The sequence below is a fragment of the Kogia breviceps genome, chromosome 3, assembly GCF_026419965.1.
Source record: "Kogia breviceps isolate mKogBre1 chromosome 3, mKogBre1 haplotype 1, whole genome shotgun sequence".
Taxonomy (NCBI): domain Eukaryota; kingdom Metazoa; phylum Chordata; class Mammalia; order Artiodactyla; family Physeteridae; genus Kogia; species Kogia breviceps.
The window spans coordinates 48,733,007-48,748,558 of record NC_081312.1 but is presented as its reverse complement, the minus strand read 5'-3'; the positions used below and the strand labels follow the sequence as shown (position 1 = coordinate 48,748,558).

The 15,552-nt window shown below is 45.2% G+C and overlaps 1 protein-coding gene across 3 annotated transcripts in view; it reads right to left on the bottom strand.

Moving 5' to 3' along the window:
* Positions 1–6,285, bottom strand: part of NID2 (nidogen 2) — a 78,511-nt gene extending 72,226 nt beyond the window's left edge. For 2 of the 3 annotated variants that reach the window (XM_067028471.1, XM_059057160.2), the window contains exons 1-2: positions 5,949–6,273; positions 4,970–5,278 (exon numbers count right to left, since the gene is read on the bottom strand). In XM_067028471.1, coding sequence (XP_066884572.1) covers positions 4,970–5,278; positions 5,949–6,179 — 540 coding nt within the window. In that variant the 5' untranslated portion in view covers positions 6,180–6,273. Of the gene's footprint in view, positions 1–4,969; positions 5,279–5,948 lie in introns of all 3 variants that reach the window. The other variant, XM_059057159.2, reaches the window with a different exon arrangement.
* Between the last annotated feature and the right edge of the window lie 9,267 nt (positions 6,286–15,552).

Sequence of the window (15,552 nt, the reverse complement as noted above, 5' to 3'; positions counted from 1 at the left end):
CCCCATGGTGAAGCCTCCATTGGGAAATCTTCTGCTCATCTTATGTTACTGCCCCACACCTGCCTTCATCCATTTCTCCAGCCTCAGCTCTCTTGGCCTTCTCCCAGGACACACCCTAGGCCAGAACAATCTGTCCTGCTGCCCCATTCTCAATATCCATTCTTTCAGCCCAATTTAATGCAGGTCAACAATGCATTCCCTGTACCACACAGATCTATGTAGCCCAGTTCCCTATCCCCCTTCATCCTTCAAACAACAACAAAACAACAGTCTCACCTACCCCACCCCCCAAAAAAACACAGCTAAAGTAAACATATGGGCAGTATGTCTCTCGCCCATAAGTTCTTTGAAGGTCAATACTGTGACTTTGCTCTGTGGAGTACCTATGACAGTTCAAGGAGTCTCATATTGAGTGAGTTGATAAACACCATTTGGTGATATGTTTTTAGATGCAGTAACACCTTGACATTCCTGCAATATCAGGTACCACATCCTGTCACGCCCACCATGAACATCCATGGCGAGAAAGGGCAACATCTGAAATACTTTTAAATGGTAAAGATGCCATTCCTCTGATATCTTCAAGTTTCCAGTAACTCTGCAACACGAAGTTAGTATGCCAAGGTTTAAGAAGGCCATGTAGAATTCACACAGTCCTTCAAGCAAAGTAGATTATTGCTTGCCAAAATCTATCTCCAAAGAACTATTAAAACGAGAACTAATGTCACAGAGCTCTTCAAAGTATCCAGAAGAAACTTCAATGTGAGTAATTAAAGAAACATCCTCTCTCCAAACAGAATATCTCCTTTCTAAATGAAACAAATTCTGAAGCCAACTCAGCATATGGCAATGTCTGAAGATTGATTTTAATTAGAAAAGTAAGAGATGGATTCTACAAATCTTCCCCCACTCTGCCCCCACCATAAAAAGGCCTAGACAGAAGTTGCAATTTAGAAAAGCTTGTATTTAAAGAGTCCTTAAGTAGACGACTTACATCACAGCATCCTTACAAGACAGAGAAATAGAAAAATAAAAGAACCAGAATCTGGTCCCATCAACCCAGTGTAAGGGAACACAGACTGGCTGAGCATATGCACTTGCTAAGTCTAAGGAACCATAATGGCTACTTTAAAATGTCACCTTAGTGAATTCTCACAACAGTCCTGTAAGGTAGGCATTGCTACTTCATTTTACAGATTAGGAAACTAAGACTGAGGCTGGATCATTGCTTCCAAAGTCACTGGATAACCTTTCATAAACCACTTCTTGCAAAATGTTTTTTACTGTCATTATCTTCACATCAGAAGCATTATTCCCATGCTGCAGATGAAACTGAGAAAAGTAATTAAAGTCACCTTGTCTGTATTATAATTTTCAGTTTCAAATAAGCCCTGATAAAATTGGAATCCTAAAGCTCTAGTGTGACTTCATCCCCCCAGAGATTCTGTGCAACTGCTCATCTCTCTGATTCCTCTCACCCAGCTCAACGTTCTCTTTCTCTGTTGAAAAAAATAAGATAGATGCAGCTGAATTCACTTAAGAGCACTGGAACACTAATTTGGAAGTAATAAGGAGTCGGTAGTGTCCTTGGAAAATTTCATTCCAAATTCATTCTTCCTTTGAATGAAATATGGTTCCAAGGACTCTTCTCGTACAAAGATCACATCGAGACAATAAAAAAAAAACCTCATTTATTGGAAGTCTTTGGAAAAGGTACAACTATTGTTGTGTCTACCTACATCACTTGTGCCAAGGAAATGGGTCCTGCATGAAAAGTCTGGGTAAAAGCAACACTAAGAATCAAGAAATCTCTATTCTAAACCTGCCTTTGCCTCACTACGTACAGAATTCTAGACAATTGCCTTTTTTTTTTTTTTTTTTTTTTTTTTTTTTTTGCGGTACGCGGGCCTCTCCCACTGCGGAGCACAGGCTCCGGACACGCAGGCTCAGCGGCCATGGCTCACGGGCCCAGCCGCTCTGCGGCATGTGAGATCTTCCCGGACCGGGGCACGAACCCGTGTCCCCTGCATCGGCAGACAGACTCTCAACCACTGCGCCACCAGGGAAGCCCCACTTACTAGGTAATGGCAAACAATAAGTCTTGCTGTACTTATCTTAAATATGCAGCATTGTTGTGGGAAGACAGCATGATAAAATGTTGTTATAAGAATTAACAAGATATCCTGAATAAACAACATATATAATAATTGTCTAAGAAGTCAGTCTTTCCCTTGAACCCTTACCTTCTCAATACAGTCAAAAAGAGCTCTCTTTAAAAAATAAAATAACAACAAAAAACTTCTGTTTAAAATCCTTCAATAGCTGCCCAGTGCCAAAGAACCAAGTCCAAACTCCTAGCATAGCATGATCTGCCCCTGCTCCATGGCCTTCCCAGCCTCATGTCCCACCACCCTTCCTCTTCAGTAATAAGATACCACGTGGAATGCCCCAAACACATTATACAATATAGTCCATGGGTGATATGTCATATGCAGCCTCTTCTATTGGGAATGTTCTACTCTACTCAACTCAGATGCAAAGACAATTGCTCACCGAAACTTTCCCAGATCAGGTCCCCTAACAAGGGAAGGATAGAGTTAGTCTCCTTAAGTCAAGATGCTACTTCACTTATCACACTGAATAATAATCAATATCCCTATTAAACTATGACAGCCTTAGGAGTAAAGAATGTGTCCTTTCACAGTCTCTACATGTCCTGACATACAGTAAGTGCAAAAAAGTTTGTTGGATGAATAAATCTCAACTATGTTTAAATATAAATTACTTACATACACATACATATATGAATATGTCACATATAAGATATATGTTTAGTAAAGAAGACTGAAAGAAAACACAATAAAATACTAGCAGTGGTGACCTCTGGTTAGTATAATTATAAACGTTATTTTCTAAACTTTGTATTATAGGTATGTTAAACTTTAAATGTTTTTTAAACTTATGGACAAAAGTGAATTAATGAATGCAACATACCTTATTCATCTTTCTCCAACCCTCCACCTAGACCAATGCCCTGAACAAAGAAGGTGCTCAAAGTCTGTGAGTCTGTTCCTGTTTTGTAAATAAGTTCATCTGTATCATTTTTTTTTAGATTCCACATATAAGCGATAGCATACGATATTTTTCTTTCTCTTTCTTACTTACTTCACTCAGTATGACAATCTCTAGGTCCATCCATGTTGCCGCAAATGGCATTATTTCATTCTTTTTAATGGCTGAGTAATATTCCATTGTATAAATGACTTAGAGAACAAGCTTATGGTTACCAGGGGGGAAGGGATAGTTAGGGAGTTTGAGTCTGACATGTACACACTGCTATATTTAAAATGGATAACCAACAAGGACCTACTTACTGTACAGCACAGGGAACTCTGCTCAATGTTATGTGGCAGCCTGGATGGAAGGAGAGTTTGGGGGAGAATGGACACATCTATATGTACAGCTGAGTTGCTTTGCTATGCACCTGAAACTATCACAACATTGTTAATAGGCTATGCTCCAATATAAAATTTTAAAAATTTTTTAAAAAGAAGGTGCTCAGTGTATTTGTTTGAATTGAATGTACTCTGTTGAATTGAATAACTGAAATGTCAAACCTATGCATTAAAAATTATGCAATAAACAAAACTAGATGTTGCCTGACCCAAAATAAAATGAATGGCAAAAATCAATTCAAATGATTTTTATCTCTAGATCTTCTTTGCTTAGTAAAACCTTTAGGAAATATTCCTCTTACTCAGAGAGCACAGAATAAGAATGGCCACCATCTTGAATCACTCACTGAGAGTGGGCAGGCTAGTTAATCTCTCTGAACCTACGGAGGATATGTGTCATCTTTCTATAGCTAAGAATCACTTTGATGAGTTAAAATAGAGATAAACTCAAAGATTCAGCCTTTAGAGTTGACATTTTAGATTCAGGTCTAATTTCATAGGAGGAAGCCCTTACCTACCCCAGGAGGGAAGCAGCTCACATTTTGCCAAGCCACCCTGGCGCCACCTGATGTCCATTTGGAGTACCTCAAATGTTGCTGCCAAGCCTAATGACTGGGCGCTTACGTTGTTTCACTTTCTCAGGTAGAGACTATACAAGGAATCAAGGGCAGTCTCCTGTAAAGTAAGGAGCATGTGAACTGGTACCTGGAGGGCAATTTGGCAAAGTCTATTAAAACCTTATAAAAAATGCATTACTCTGGCCCACCAATTCCGCTTCCTGGAATGTCAACTGGTGACATGGTACAAAGATTTAGCTTAAGAAAGAAAAAGTGCTTTACAAATTTATAATGATGAAAAATTGGAAATAACCTTGCTGACCACTGGGCACAATGAGAAATCCACAGGATGGAATATATGCAAACATTAACAGTGATGTTGTAGAAGTATATTTATTGACAGCTAAACATATTCACAATTTACTAATTAGTGAAAAAAAAGTTACAGAGCCATATGTGCAATGTGAACTCATCATTAATAGACAGTGATAGATACAGATATGGATAGGAAAAAGCTCTGGCAGATGCACACGAAACTGTTTAACGGCGGTTATCTTTGAGTAGCAGGAAAATGAGTGGTTGTTCTTTTTAAAATTGCCAATATTTTCTGATGTTTTTTCCTTCAATGAACATATAATTAGAAATAATTCTTGTATATATGAGGTGATTCTAAAAACAATCAAACCATAACCCCTTCTGCATCTGCACTGGGGCACTCACATCCCTTAAGCAGTTCTCCTTGCAAGAGTGACCTCTCAGACCCTCAGAGAAAGCTTGGAGAAAACAGCCTTCTTCACTTCCGAGCCACTTCAGCCCTGGGGCCGCCAAACTATACATCAGATTTAGCGGGAGAGTAGACTCCGGAAAATTTTCAAGCTAGTCCCTGGGTTCCAGCCCAGAATCCAACCCCATCCCTCGATTCGCACAGAGACCAAGCAAGCATCCCTGGTCGCTTACCTCTCCCGAGGGCGGGGCCCAGCGCGTGGCCTCCTCGTAGGCGCCCACCTGCTCCCAGGTAGCCAGGAAGGCGTGGGTGGGGGCGAAGTGCGCGCCGGAGAGCGGGAAGCCTGCGCGCACGTAGCGGGCGGCCAGGCCCAGCACCGCCGGGGAGGTGTCCTCGCGGTAAAAGACCCGGCCCCTGCCGTGACTCGTGTCGATGTCGGCCAGGAAAGGGGCGATGGCCGGGAAGTCTGTGGGGAAATCATCGTCCACATACTGGGTCTCCCTGGGTAAGTCCTGGGTGGAGATGATGCCGTTGGTGACCACCTGGGGGACGAGGCGGACAAAAAAAGTGTGACGGTCGCGTACGTTGCAGGAAGCCCAAGGAGGGCCACCACAGGTCCGGACGCAAGCGCCCACCCTGGCTCCGTAAAGAGGGAAGGGAACCTCCCCGGGCATGAAGCTCCCCCTTCCCCATCGGCTGGGAGCCCGATTCCTGGTTCAGGGCGACCAGCGCAACTTCAGCCGGCGTCCCACCCGTCACCCGTACCCCACAAGCGCGGTGCAATAGGTCCAGGAGCCCTAAAACTCGTTCACGTTATCTCCTCACTTCCCGCACAACCCTGGAAAAAAGCTACGGGTCCGAGGAGGGAACACCCAGCTCTGCAGACGTGCACAGCCTCCTCGCTGTCCTAACTGGAAACCCCACTGGCCGGCTTAGCAATCCCACCTTCTTTTCTGCTGGGACTCTTATGCGGCTGCGAACAATTCTTACCCCCTCCCCCCGCCCCCATGAAGCAGGGAAAAGCAGCGGGTCCGGCAACAGCATCTCTGCAAAGCCAAGTCCCACCCCGAGGGCGCTCGGGGACAGCCGACTGTGCGGACTATTTCCTCCCTTCGGAAGGCAGGGGTTCGCTGAGAGCCGCACTACGCTGACGCCTGTTCAGAAGCTGCAAGAAATCTGCAGAATCCCGCACCAGGAAGAAACTAAACTTACGTAGAGTTCGCTGAATTGGGCTTCATAGAAGCGCAGAGGAAGCGCCAGCTTCACGGCAGCCGAGCTTTCGTCGTCACCTTCCTGCAGGAGCTGGTCCCCTCGCGACTGCCCGTAGGGGAAGAGCTCGCCCGGGTGCAGCGCCGCGGCCCGGGACAGCAGCAGCAGCAGCAGCAGCAGCGACGGCGGCGGCGGCGGCAGCGCGGGCCGCCCATCCGCCCGGTCCCCCCGCATGCTCTCTCGGCCCAGGGCTGCCCCGTGGCAGAGCGTGTCCCGGCCCCGCCAGCCAGCCCACTAGCCCCGCCGCGCTGGCCTCCAACCTGGATCCCGGCGGGGTCCCGGGCGGGGCGGGACTCCGGGCCCTCCCAGAGCGCTGATTGGCTGAGTCCCTGGCACCGGGACCAATCGCCGGCTCTGAGAAAGTTCGACAGCGGCCACATCTGGTTCTCGTTTAAGTTTTCTAAGGCAGTTGTCACCGGACCGGCGGGGCTGGCGGGGTGAAACATACCGGCCAGGGGTGGTCGGAACCACTTCTCCTCCGCCTCCGCTCCCCGAGAGCTCGCGGGGTCACCCTCACCCTCCTCTCGGGGCTGCCCAGGGGTGCCGGCGACTCCCTCCTCCGGGACCAAATGGCCCGCACGGTCCGAAGGCAGCAGCGCTGCAGGAGATGACCTCAGCGCCAAGGGGGACCTCGCGGCGGCTTGTGCAGCTGCTGGCTGGTGCTAAGTGCCCCGCCAGGCTGGCAAGGCGAGGATCGTGCCCTCCCCTGGGGTGCCGGGCGCCCCTCGCCCTCGAGGTCAGGCTCTCGTGCCGAGCAGCAAAAGGCACTGTCGCAGCCACAGCTTCCTCGGCCTCTTCGCTCCACCCAGAGACGCTGCGGAAAAGCGCGCCTTTGTATGAACCCGGGGGGCTGACTCCTAAATTCCGTCCGCCTCCCGAAGGCCGCCTCCTGGGAGAGCTGGACCGCCCGGGAGGACTGGGCCACCGGGCCGAAATGCCTGCCAGTTCGGGTCAAGAGCGTTGTTTACCTTCCCCGGGGAAAACCGCACCCGGGAAGGCCATGAAATGCGACAGTGTGTGATAGGCTCTGTTTGGGGCACGGAATGAGGCATCCGGTTTGGACACCAAGCAGAAATGGGTCAGGCGCCACGGTGGAGGGACCCTGGGTCTCTCGCCTGCTCCCCGCGGGCATGGAAGCTGCCCTTGACAGCGTCCACGGAGGTGGTAACCCGAGCTCTCCGCGGGACTGGAAATCGCACAACCTCCAAACCAGCTGCGAGGGTGTGTGGGAACCGCATCTACCATAAACATCCCCGCTGCGAAGCTCCAGGAGCCGGACGAGATTTTATTACCAATTTTATTATCAAGAGCTTGATATTTCCCAGATAGACTGTTTTCTCCCTCGGGACCCCCATGGGGTCCTTGGAAGCAACGGTATTTAAAAAGAAAGGAAAAGCAAACCTTTGGAAATGCCTTAAGGGATGCTCAAAAAACAGATTTTTTGTGTGTGGGTGTTTATTCCAGTTACACAAATCCTTACTGGCCCACAGGGACAAGCCCTGAAAACTTTGAAAAGATCAGACTGTGAGACTCACAGAATCAGCACAAAATGGAAAATTGACCCAAAGCAGTTTGCTTCTTCAGACTGTGGAGATTTTGTATATTTGGTGTTACAAAAATGTATTCGTGTTTGCATACATGTTCTTTCTTTTGGAGACAGATATTTTCATTGTACTGAGGAGGAATTAGAAGCTCAAAGACATGAGGTGACTTGACTTGCCCAAGGTCACCTAAAGTTACTCCTTGATATGAAATCCTTCACTGGCTTTCTGTAGCTTTTGCAAATCTCTCAACTGAGAATAATAATAGTTAACATTTATTTAGTGGTGATAAGCCATAAGTTAGTGGGTCAGGCAGACCCTAAGATGTCCCCCAATGATCCCCAATTCCTGATGTTCACTCTCTTGCATAATCTCTTCCCCTGGAGTAGTAGGCTGGCCTAGTAACTTCTAAACCAAAGAATGTGGCAATAGGGATAAGAAATCATTTCAATGATTAGGCTAAATCTGTCTTGCTAGCAGACTCTCTCTCCCTGGCTTTGATGAAGCAAGCCATTATGCTGCGAAGGCCCACATAGCAAGGAACTGAGGGCAGGCTCTGGCCAACATCCGCAAGGCACTGCCAACAATCATGTAAGTGAGCTTGGAAGTGGATCCTTCCCCAGTCGTGTCTTGAGATGGCACATTAGCTCTGGCTGACACTCTGACTGCAGCCTTGTGAGAGATCCTGAAGCAGAGGACCCTCACTAAGCAGGGCTCAGATTCCGGACCCACAGATACTTGAGAATTTAATAAAGCTATGTTGTTTTAAGCTGTTATGGTTTGGGATAACTTTTTATGCAGCAATAGATAAGTGATAGAGCTAGACAGACACTGTGCTAAAGAAATCAAGACTTGATTTCTGGGTAAAAAGAACAGTTACTGCTACATGGCTAGTAAGTACAAGAGCTGTGACTTGAACTCAGTTCTGTCTGATATCTAAACCTCTGCTCTTTAGTTGTAAATCACACTGCCACAAGGCCCTCTGCAAGGCAGCTCAAGACTACCTCTCTAACTTCAGCTCTGGCCACCACTGGCCTTTCAGCTGAGACTTTAGTTCTCAAATGTAACCTCCTATTATATGGTTTGGAACATCCCCACATGCTTGTCCCTCTACCTATGTTTTTTCCAATCAATCTCATCTAGCCAAAAACTTATTCAAGATTTGAATCAAAACCCTTGTCTTCAGGAAGCTTTCCTGGAAACCAGTCTAACAGAGAAGCCCCTTCTCTGCTCCATGTGTCCAGCGCTTGTCATCATCATATCTCCTGCCATCCCTGGCCTCCTCATAGCCCCCTCCCTACCACTACAACACTTGGAGGGAGGGGACTTGATCTCATTCAGGGCCTGCTACAACTCCAGCCTGGCTCGTTGGAAGACCCTTAAAGAAATATTTGTTGAATGAGTGAAGCCAAGCAAGGCAACCCAGGCCTAGGATCCATGTCTGCAGCTCAAATAAAACATTCTTGTCCCTACACCACCTTTCCTGCTAATCTGACCTGAGTTTTGTAATCCTCTTTACCAGGCTGCCTAGCGACTCACCTACCACTGCTCTCCAGTTTTTGTCATTCTTTCATTCATTCGTCCATTCAGCAACTATTTCCTGGGAGTTTACCATGACAAACACAACTCTGCAAGAAATAACAGAGTGCAAGATGTGACCCTTGACCTTATGGATCTCATAAGCAGTTGCAAAAACAAAGCATAAACATGGAAAAAAAAAAAAAGGAGCAATGCTGCAATGTAGCATGCATTTAACAGCAAAACGGGCAAAAAAATGCCCTTGAACTGAGAGGCTGTCACTAGGTTTGGATCTGATGTTATCTGAATACGAAGAAGTAGACCCAACAGGGAAGAGGCTGAAATGAGCAGTCCTGACTCCTGTCTGCATTAAAGTGGCCAAATTCTTTTCGAAATATGAGGCTTTGGACAGCTGTGCTTGAGCAGACATTCCTTTGAGCTCTTATTCTAATATTGTTTTTAAAAGACTCTATGGTACCCAAAGAGTGGTTTCTCCTTTAAAATGTCACTTTGGGTCTTGGTGAAAAGAAAAAAATCTGTCATAGCTATTTCACTGGTCAAAGTAAATACTGAAAAAATATTTATCTTGTATCCCCAGCTCCAGAGTAGAATTTCCATGACCTGCCAGACTAGTTAAAGAGGCAGAGGCCCTTCTAGGCTGGAAGTTATAGAGGACTTCTTCTCTAGACATTTTTAGTCCTCTTGGATTGGATCTTCAGAGTAATTGCTTGAGAGGTAAGATTCTCAAGTGCAGGAGTTTTTATCCCAAGCCAGGGATGGTACCTGATGCCTTACCAATAGACCTCGGCAAGAGTCTCCAAAGTTTTACATATATATATATATACTTGTGGTTATATTTCTGTTATAAATACCATGACTTCAAGAATGATGGCATTTCCTGTTATTTTAATCAAGAGAATGAAAACACATTTGCTCCATGGTATGGCAAATAGATTTTAGTATTCAAGGCCAAGTTCTATGTATAGCACGGACTGGTGTGTGTACATGTTTGTATTGGAGGTGGCCTTGGCAGAAAGTGTTCTGGTTCTTGTTGCACACAGTGATTCTCTATATGACTTTACTCTCCATTAAATTCCAGTTTGGGTGTTCTAGCAGGCAGAGAAAATAGAGTTGTGCAAATTCGCACATCTCCACAGACTCAGGATTGATTGAAAATTACGTTAGGCCTATGAAAAACCATTCACTACTTAGAAATTCCTAGTGCTTGGGAGATATTTGAAGGTCATTACAATGTAGGTGGGATGCCCTACATTTGAATGACCTCCAAATATATCCCAAGCCCTAAGTCTTCACCTGAGTTTTTCATTTATATCCAACTCCCTGCTGAATATCCTCTTGGGATGATACTTCAGACCGACATCTAAGAGAATGAGATCCACTACTCAGAATTTCTGAGTTTTCAGTTTCAGTTAATGGCAACAGTATCCACTCCGTCTCTATCACCATTGCCCTGTTTTGGCTCCTCATTATTTCCCACCTGCTAGCTCTTGTGGCAGAAACTACAGGTTAGCTACATACCATACCTAATAACTACCACTTATTCCCAACCTCCTCCCTTGCCCAAATCTACTACATAAGAAGGTCACTGATTTCCCAGCTTCTCTTACAGCTAGAGGTGGCCAGCTAGTGCAGTCCTGACCTGACCACCAGTAGTTTGCTCAAAATGGTGGTCCCTGGGAGGACTTTTACACTACTGATTAACTTCTTTTTTTTTTTTTTTTTTTTTTTTTTTTGCGGTACGCGGGTCTCTCAGTGTTATGGCCTCTCCCGGCCATGGCTCACGGGCCTAGCCGCTCCGTGGCATGTGGGATCTTCCCGGACCGGGGCACGAACCCGCGTCCCCTGCATCGGCAGGTGGACTCTTAACCACTGCGCCACCAGGGAAGCCCCTACACTAGTGATTAAAGGGAAGAGTAGCATCTTTCCCTATTCTTGCTTCCTTAAACACGGATGTGTTGTTTCGAGCTCAGACGGCCATCTTCTGACCATGAGGTGACAACTGTGTGGACAAAAGGACAGCAAAGCAAAAAGACAACAGGGATGTGAGTGTCTTAGCCAGTGAGGAACTGCCTACCTCCAGACTTAGAAAACAAACCCTGTTGGCTTAAGCACTGTTCCACGCAGCAGTACCTAATCCTAACAGATACTTTGCTAAATCCTTCCTCTATGTGTATCCAAAACACAAACCTGACCATCACATATTCCTGTCTAAGACCCTCTGGTGGCTCTTCCTCACCTTTAGGGTGAATCTTAACCTGGAAGGGCCCTCATGGCTTGGCCTCAGCTGTCATCTCCTGCCCCTTCCTGCTTACACCTTTAGCAACACCCAACTGTTTCTAGTTCCCCATCCACACAAGTATTTTGCTTCTGGTGTTCCTCTGGCCATGCTGTTCCTGGACTGGAACACCCTGCCCGTCTCCTGATGGTCTCTCCTTCCCTTCAAGATTCAGTGCAGACATCACATCACATGGGCAGCCTCCCCCAATTCTGGCAGAGAACCTCTCCTCTGCGTGGCTGTGACACCTGGACACAGTCCTGTCTTAGCTCCTCACCGAAAATACTGAAATGGCCTTTTAATGTCTGTCCCTTCATCTGGTTGAAAGGGCCTTGGTTGTAGTTCTCCTGTAATGGCACTCTTCTGTGTTCTTTTTTCTTATGCACTCTAATGTCTATTTCAGACTGTTTTTACCACAAGCCTGAGCACGGAAAGAGAGCTAGGCCTTGACAGTCCCACCTGGCCACTAGAATGTGAACCAGCGCTCGAGGGCAGGATCGATCTTCCTCATATTCTAAATCTCATGGGTCTAGCACAGTACCTGCTACAACCCTCTGGGCTGTTTAGTAAACCACTGTTGATTTGAAGGGGGAAAAAATGTTGTAAAGAAATCTTTCTTAACTCCTGTATTTTTTCCCGAACAACTCACTCCCCGCTTCTTCACATATTAATTATATTCTGGATTGTTGCAGGGAAAGTAGAAATTAAAAGGTGTGGTTTTTATGTTGGTAGACAAGATTCCTACTGCTGATTATATTTGAAGGTATTCCGGTTGACGGCATTAGATGCCTATAGAAAGAATAGTGCAAAAAGGCCAGGACTGCTCCCTTTCCTCCTGTGACTACCCCAAGTACAAGTTAGCATTTAATTACTATAACATCAGCATGCAGCTCCTTCACAAAGACTTCTCTCCCTACCCAGACGGTAAGTTCCTCAAAGGTCCTACTTTTCACTTCCTTTAAGACTCCCACAGCTGTCTAACACAATGCTGAATAAATAAGGGCTGGTCAACTTCTAATGAGATGAGTGACTGCCCGGGAGTGATCTCAGTGTGCGCTGTCTCATTGGGTAGTGGCTGTGGCTGTGTTTCCAGAGGCTGTTGTCCTTGGCTTCATCTGTGCTGCTTTCCTAGACATCCTGTGCTTCTTACCGAATTGAATCACCTTGTTTCTGCCGCATGTGACCTGCTGGCCATTGCCACTTCCTCTAGAAGTTAGTGCATGAGTCAGAACAATGCTAATAAAGCCAAAGATAATCATGGCAAGCCTTAATTGAACCTTTATAATGTACCAGGTTCTAGTTAAGGACTGGATAAGAATGATTTCATTAATCCATCGTACACGTCCATTTTGCAGATAAAGAAACTGAGGCGAGAGGGATTAAGCAACTTGACCAAAAACTTAGCCAGCAAGGGTTGAAACCAGAATTCAAACCCAGGCAGTCCAACTCTGTTAGTGTATATCTGTGGCCTCCAGAGCTTTTTTTGATTTGCCACACTGAACATTGCTGTGTCAGGTACCAGGCAGAGAATCTGATCCAAAATTAACCAAAATCCACCCTCAGCAGTAGTTTCCCAGATACATCTGATATTTGAAACATAGCCTACAGGACATATATTCTCTACGTTCCTTCCCTGTACTAAGTTATGTCATCAGAAAACAATGCAGTAGGGTTATGTTATCTTACTGCTTCTAAAAAATACCTTGACTGAGTTAAGATTTAATTTTATGCTTTCAACTTTTATGGAAGGTCTTTATGAGAAAAATCAACTTGATAAACATTTCAGTATCTTTTTATAAAGCTATGTTTAACGATACTATTTTAATGAATTTTCTCATATAAGGTTTACAAGAAAACTGCCTCCTAAAATTCAGGACCAGGAATAAGTAAGTATCTCCAGTCTAATCTGGGTGTCTCTGGGAATCAAACATTGATTAAACTGTACAATTCCACATAGATCACATGGTACCAGTCACAGAACCCAAGAGTTAATCCTGAGCTCATTTCCTTTCAGGAAAGCATTTTAATTCTATAGCAATTCTCCAAGTTCATTGTGCTGAAAACGAATGTGTCACCTTTCACACCAACCCAGTCCTCCTCCTGCCTCCCATTGCTGTCAACTGTGACACCATGTCCCCAGACACTCAAGCCGAAACCTCAGCCACCTCTATTTGACTTCTCGCTTTCCCTTCCCATGTACGTCCAATTACTTGACAAATGCCCCAGACCACAGATTCACAGAGATCAAGATTTTGTCTTTTTGGCTCACTGGTGTATTCCCTGCCCCTAATGTAATACCTGACACACAGTAAATGTTTCATACATATTTACTGAACGAATAAAATTCTGTAGATTTATTTCCTGCCTCCTGTTCTCCAGTCTTTTACCCCCTTCCAATCCTCCCTGCCGTCACTCAAGTCCAGGCACTTACCACCTCTCCTTGTCGTTAAACAACACTCTAATCTACCCAGTCTTAGCCCACAAGTTCCAGTCTATCAGAGTTCAGCGGCTGTTAAGTAAGCTTCCTAAAATGCCTGAATATGTGCCTTCCTTGTTCAAAGGCTTCCCTTGACCTACCATTCAAGAGGAGCGTTGGATATTATTCTTACATCTGCTTGCAATAATAACTACATGGCATGAGTGAAAAGGAGCGGGGACAGAGGCCAGACCACGGCAGTTGGGGAGGAAGACGCTGATTAGAACTAAGCACAGGGTCGGGATGAAGACAGATAGCTTACGTACCTTTCAGGTTGTGGGAATGAAAGGAGGTTATGTAAAGCAGGTAAAAATGATAAAGCGCCACAGACAGTTAATGTTTTATCTATCAGTAATACATGTTCCTGTGGATGTCATCAAAAAAAAAAAAAAAAAAGCAAAGACATGTCAGAGAAATGGATGTATCATTTTAGAAAGACTTCTGTCATAGGTTTTCATTCATTATCTTACTAGGTCATAACAATCCTTTCATCAGCAGAGGAGTCTATGGTTTACAGTGCACGATTTCACATGCATTATCTCATGCAGTTCATTCCAACATCCTGAGAGGCAAGCATTAGTATCTTCAGGGGAGACCGAGGCTTGGAGAGGTCGGGAGACAGGGCCAAAAGTTGCCTAGCTAGTAAATGGCAGTACATGCCCAATGGCACTGACACTGTGGAATTTGTTTGTGGGCACGTTCTTTGCTTCTGTGTTATCTTGAACTAAAACCCTAGACTTTGTATGCCAAGGCTGGTACCTTAGTCACTCCACCAGTGCCGTCCCACTACCACCATCCACTGCTCTATGTAGTTCTGGAGTATCATCATTCACTATATACTCTATGTAGCAGTAGCAGCGGTAGTACTGCCAATCTACTTCAGATGTTTCATAATCCAGTCAAGCATGCATTACTTCATTTAATCCTCATGGCAACTCTTTGAGGAAAATATTATCATTTCTTTTTACATCTGATGAATGTTTTACATTCTGATGAGGCCCAGAAAAGCAATTTAGCTAAGGATACACAGCTACCAAGTACCGAGGCTAAAATTCAAACCTGGGCAGGCTACCTCAAAAGCTTGAGTATTTAACATCATTATACCATGTGTCCTAGAATTTTAAACATCTCCATCCTTCTAAATTGTCCTTTAATAGGGTCCTTCGTCACCCCTTTGCCACTTCTTTAATTTTTATTCTATATATTCAATGAGCGGTATCCTGATAAACAGGTGAGTTTATGATTCAGGAACAGTCCTGAGCATAATGTATCCTTGAACTCCATTACTGATTTGATCTCATTGTGTTTCATATGTTTTTCCCCTCTTATTTCATAGACTCATAGCCTTTTAGAACTGGAAGGGGCCCAAGAAATCCTGTACTCGAATCCGCTTGCTTTAGTGTGACAAAAACTCTGACTCGGAAAGTTTCAGTCTCTCGTTCACACATCGTAGGAGGAAGAGAATCAAGTTTCAAGTTCCCAGGCTAGCAACCATGGAGCCAAAGCTCCAGCCCTTTCTACCGACGCAATATCGGCAATAAACAGAGATGATGGTAAGAAGCAACCTCTCTCAGATCGGTTCAAAGCGCTGGTTATGTACTCCGCTGAGCTCTCTGGCTATGATCTCTTCAAAGACAAGGTATACGGGAAGGACTTAATAGACCCCTGTTCCCTTGACTTCAACGTGGAAGCATTCACTTGGTAGTTTCGGTTGAA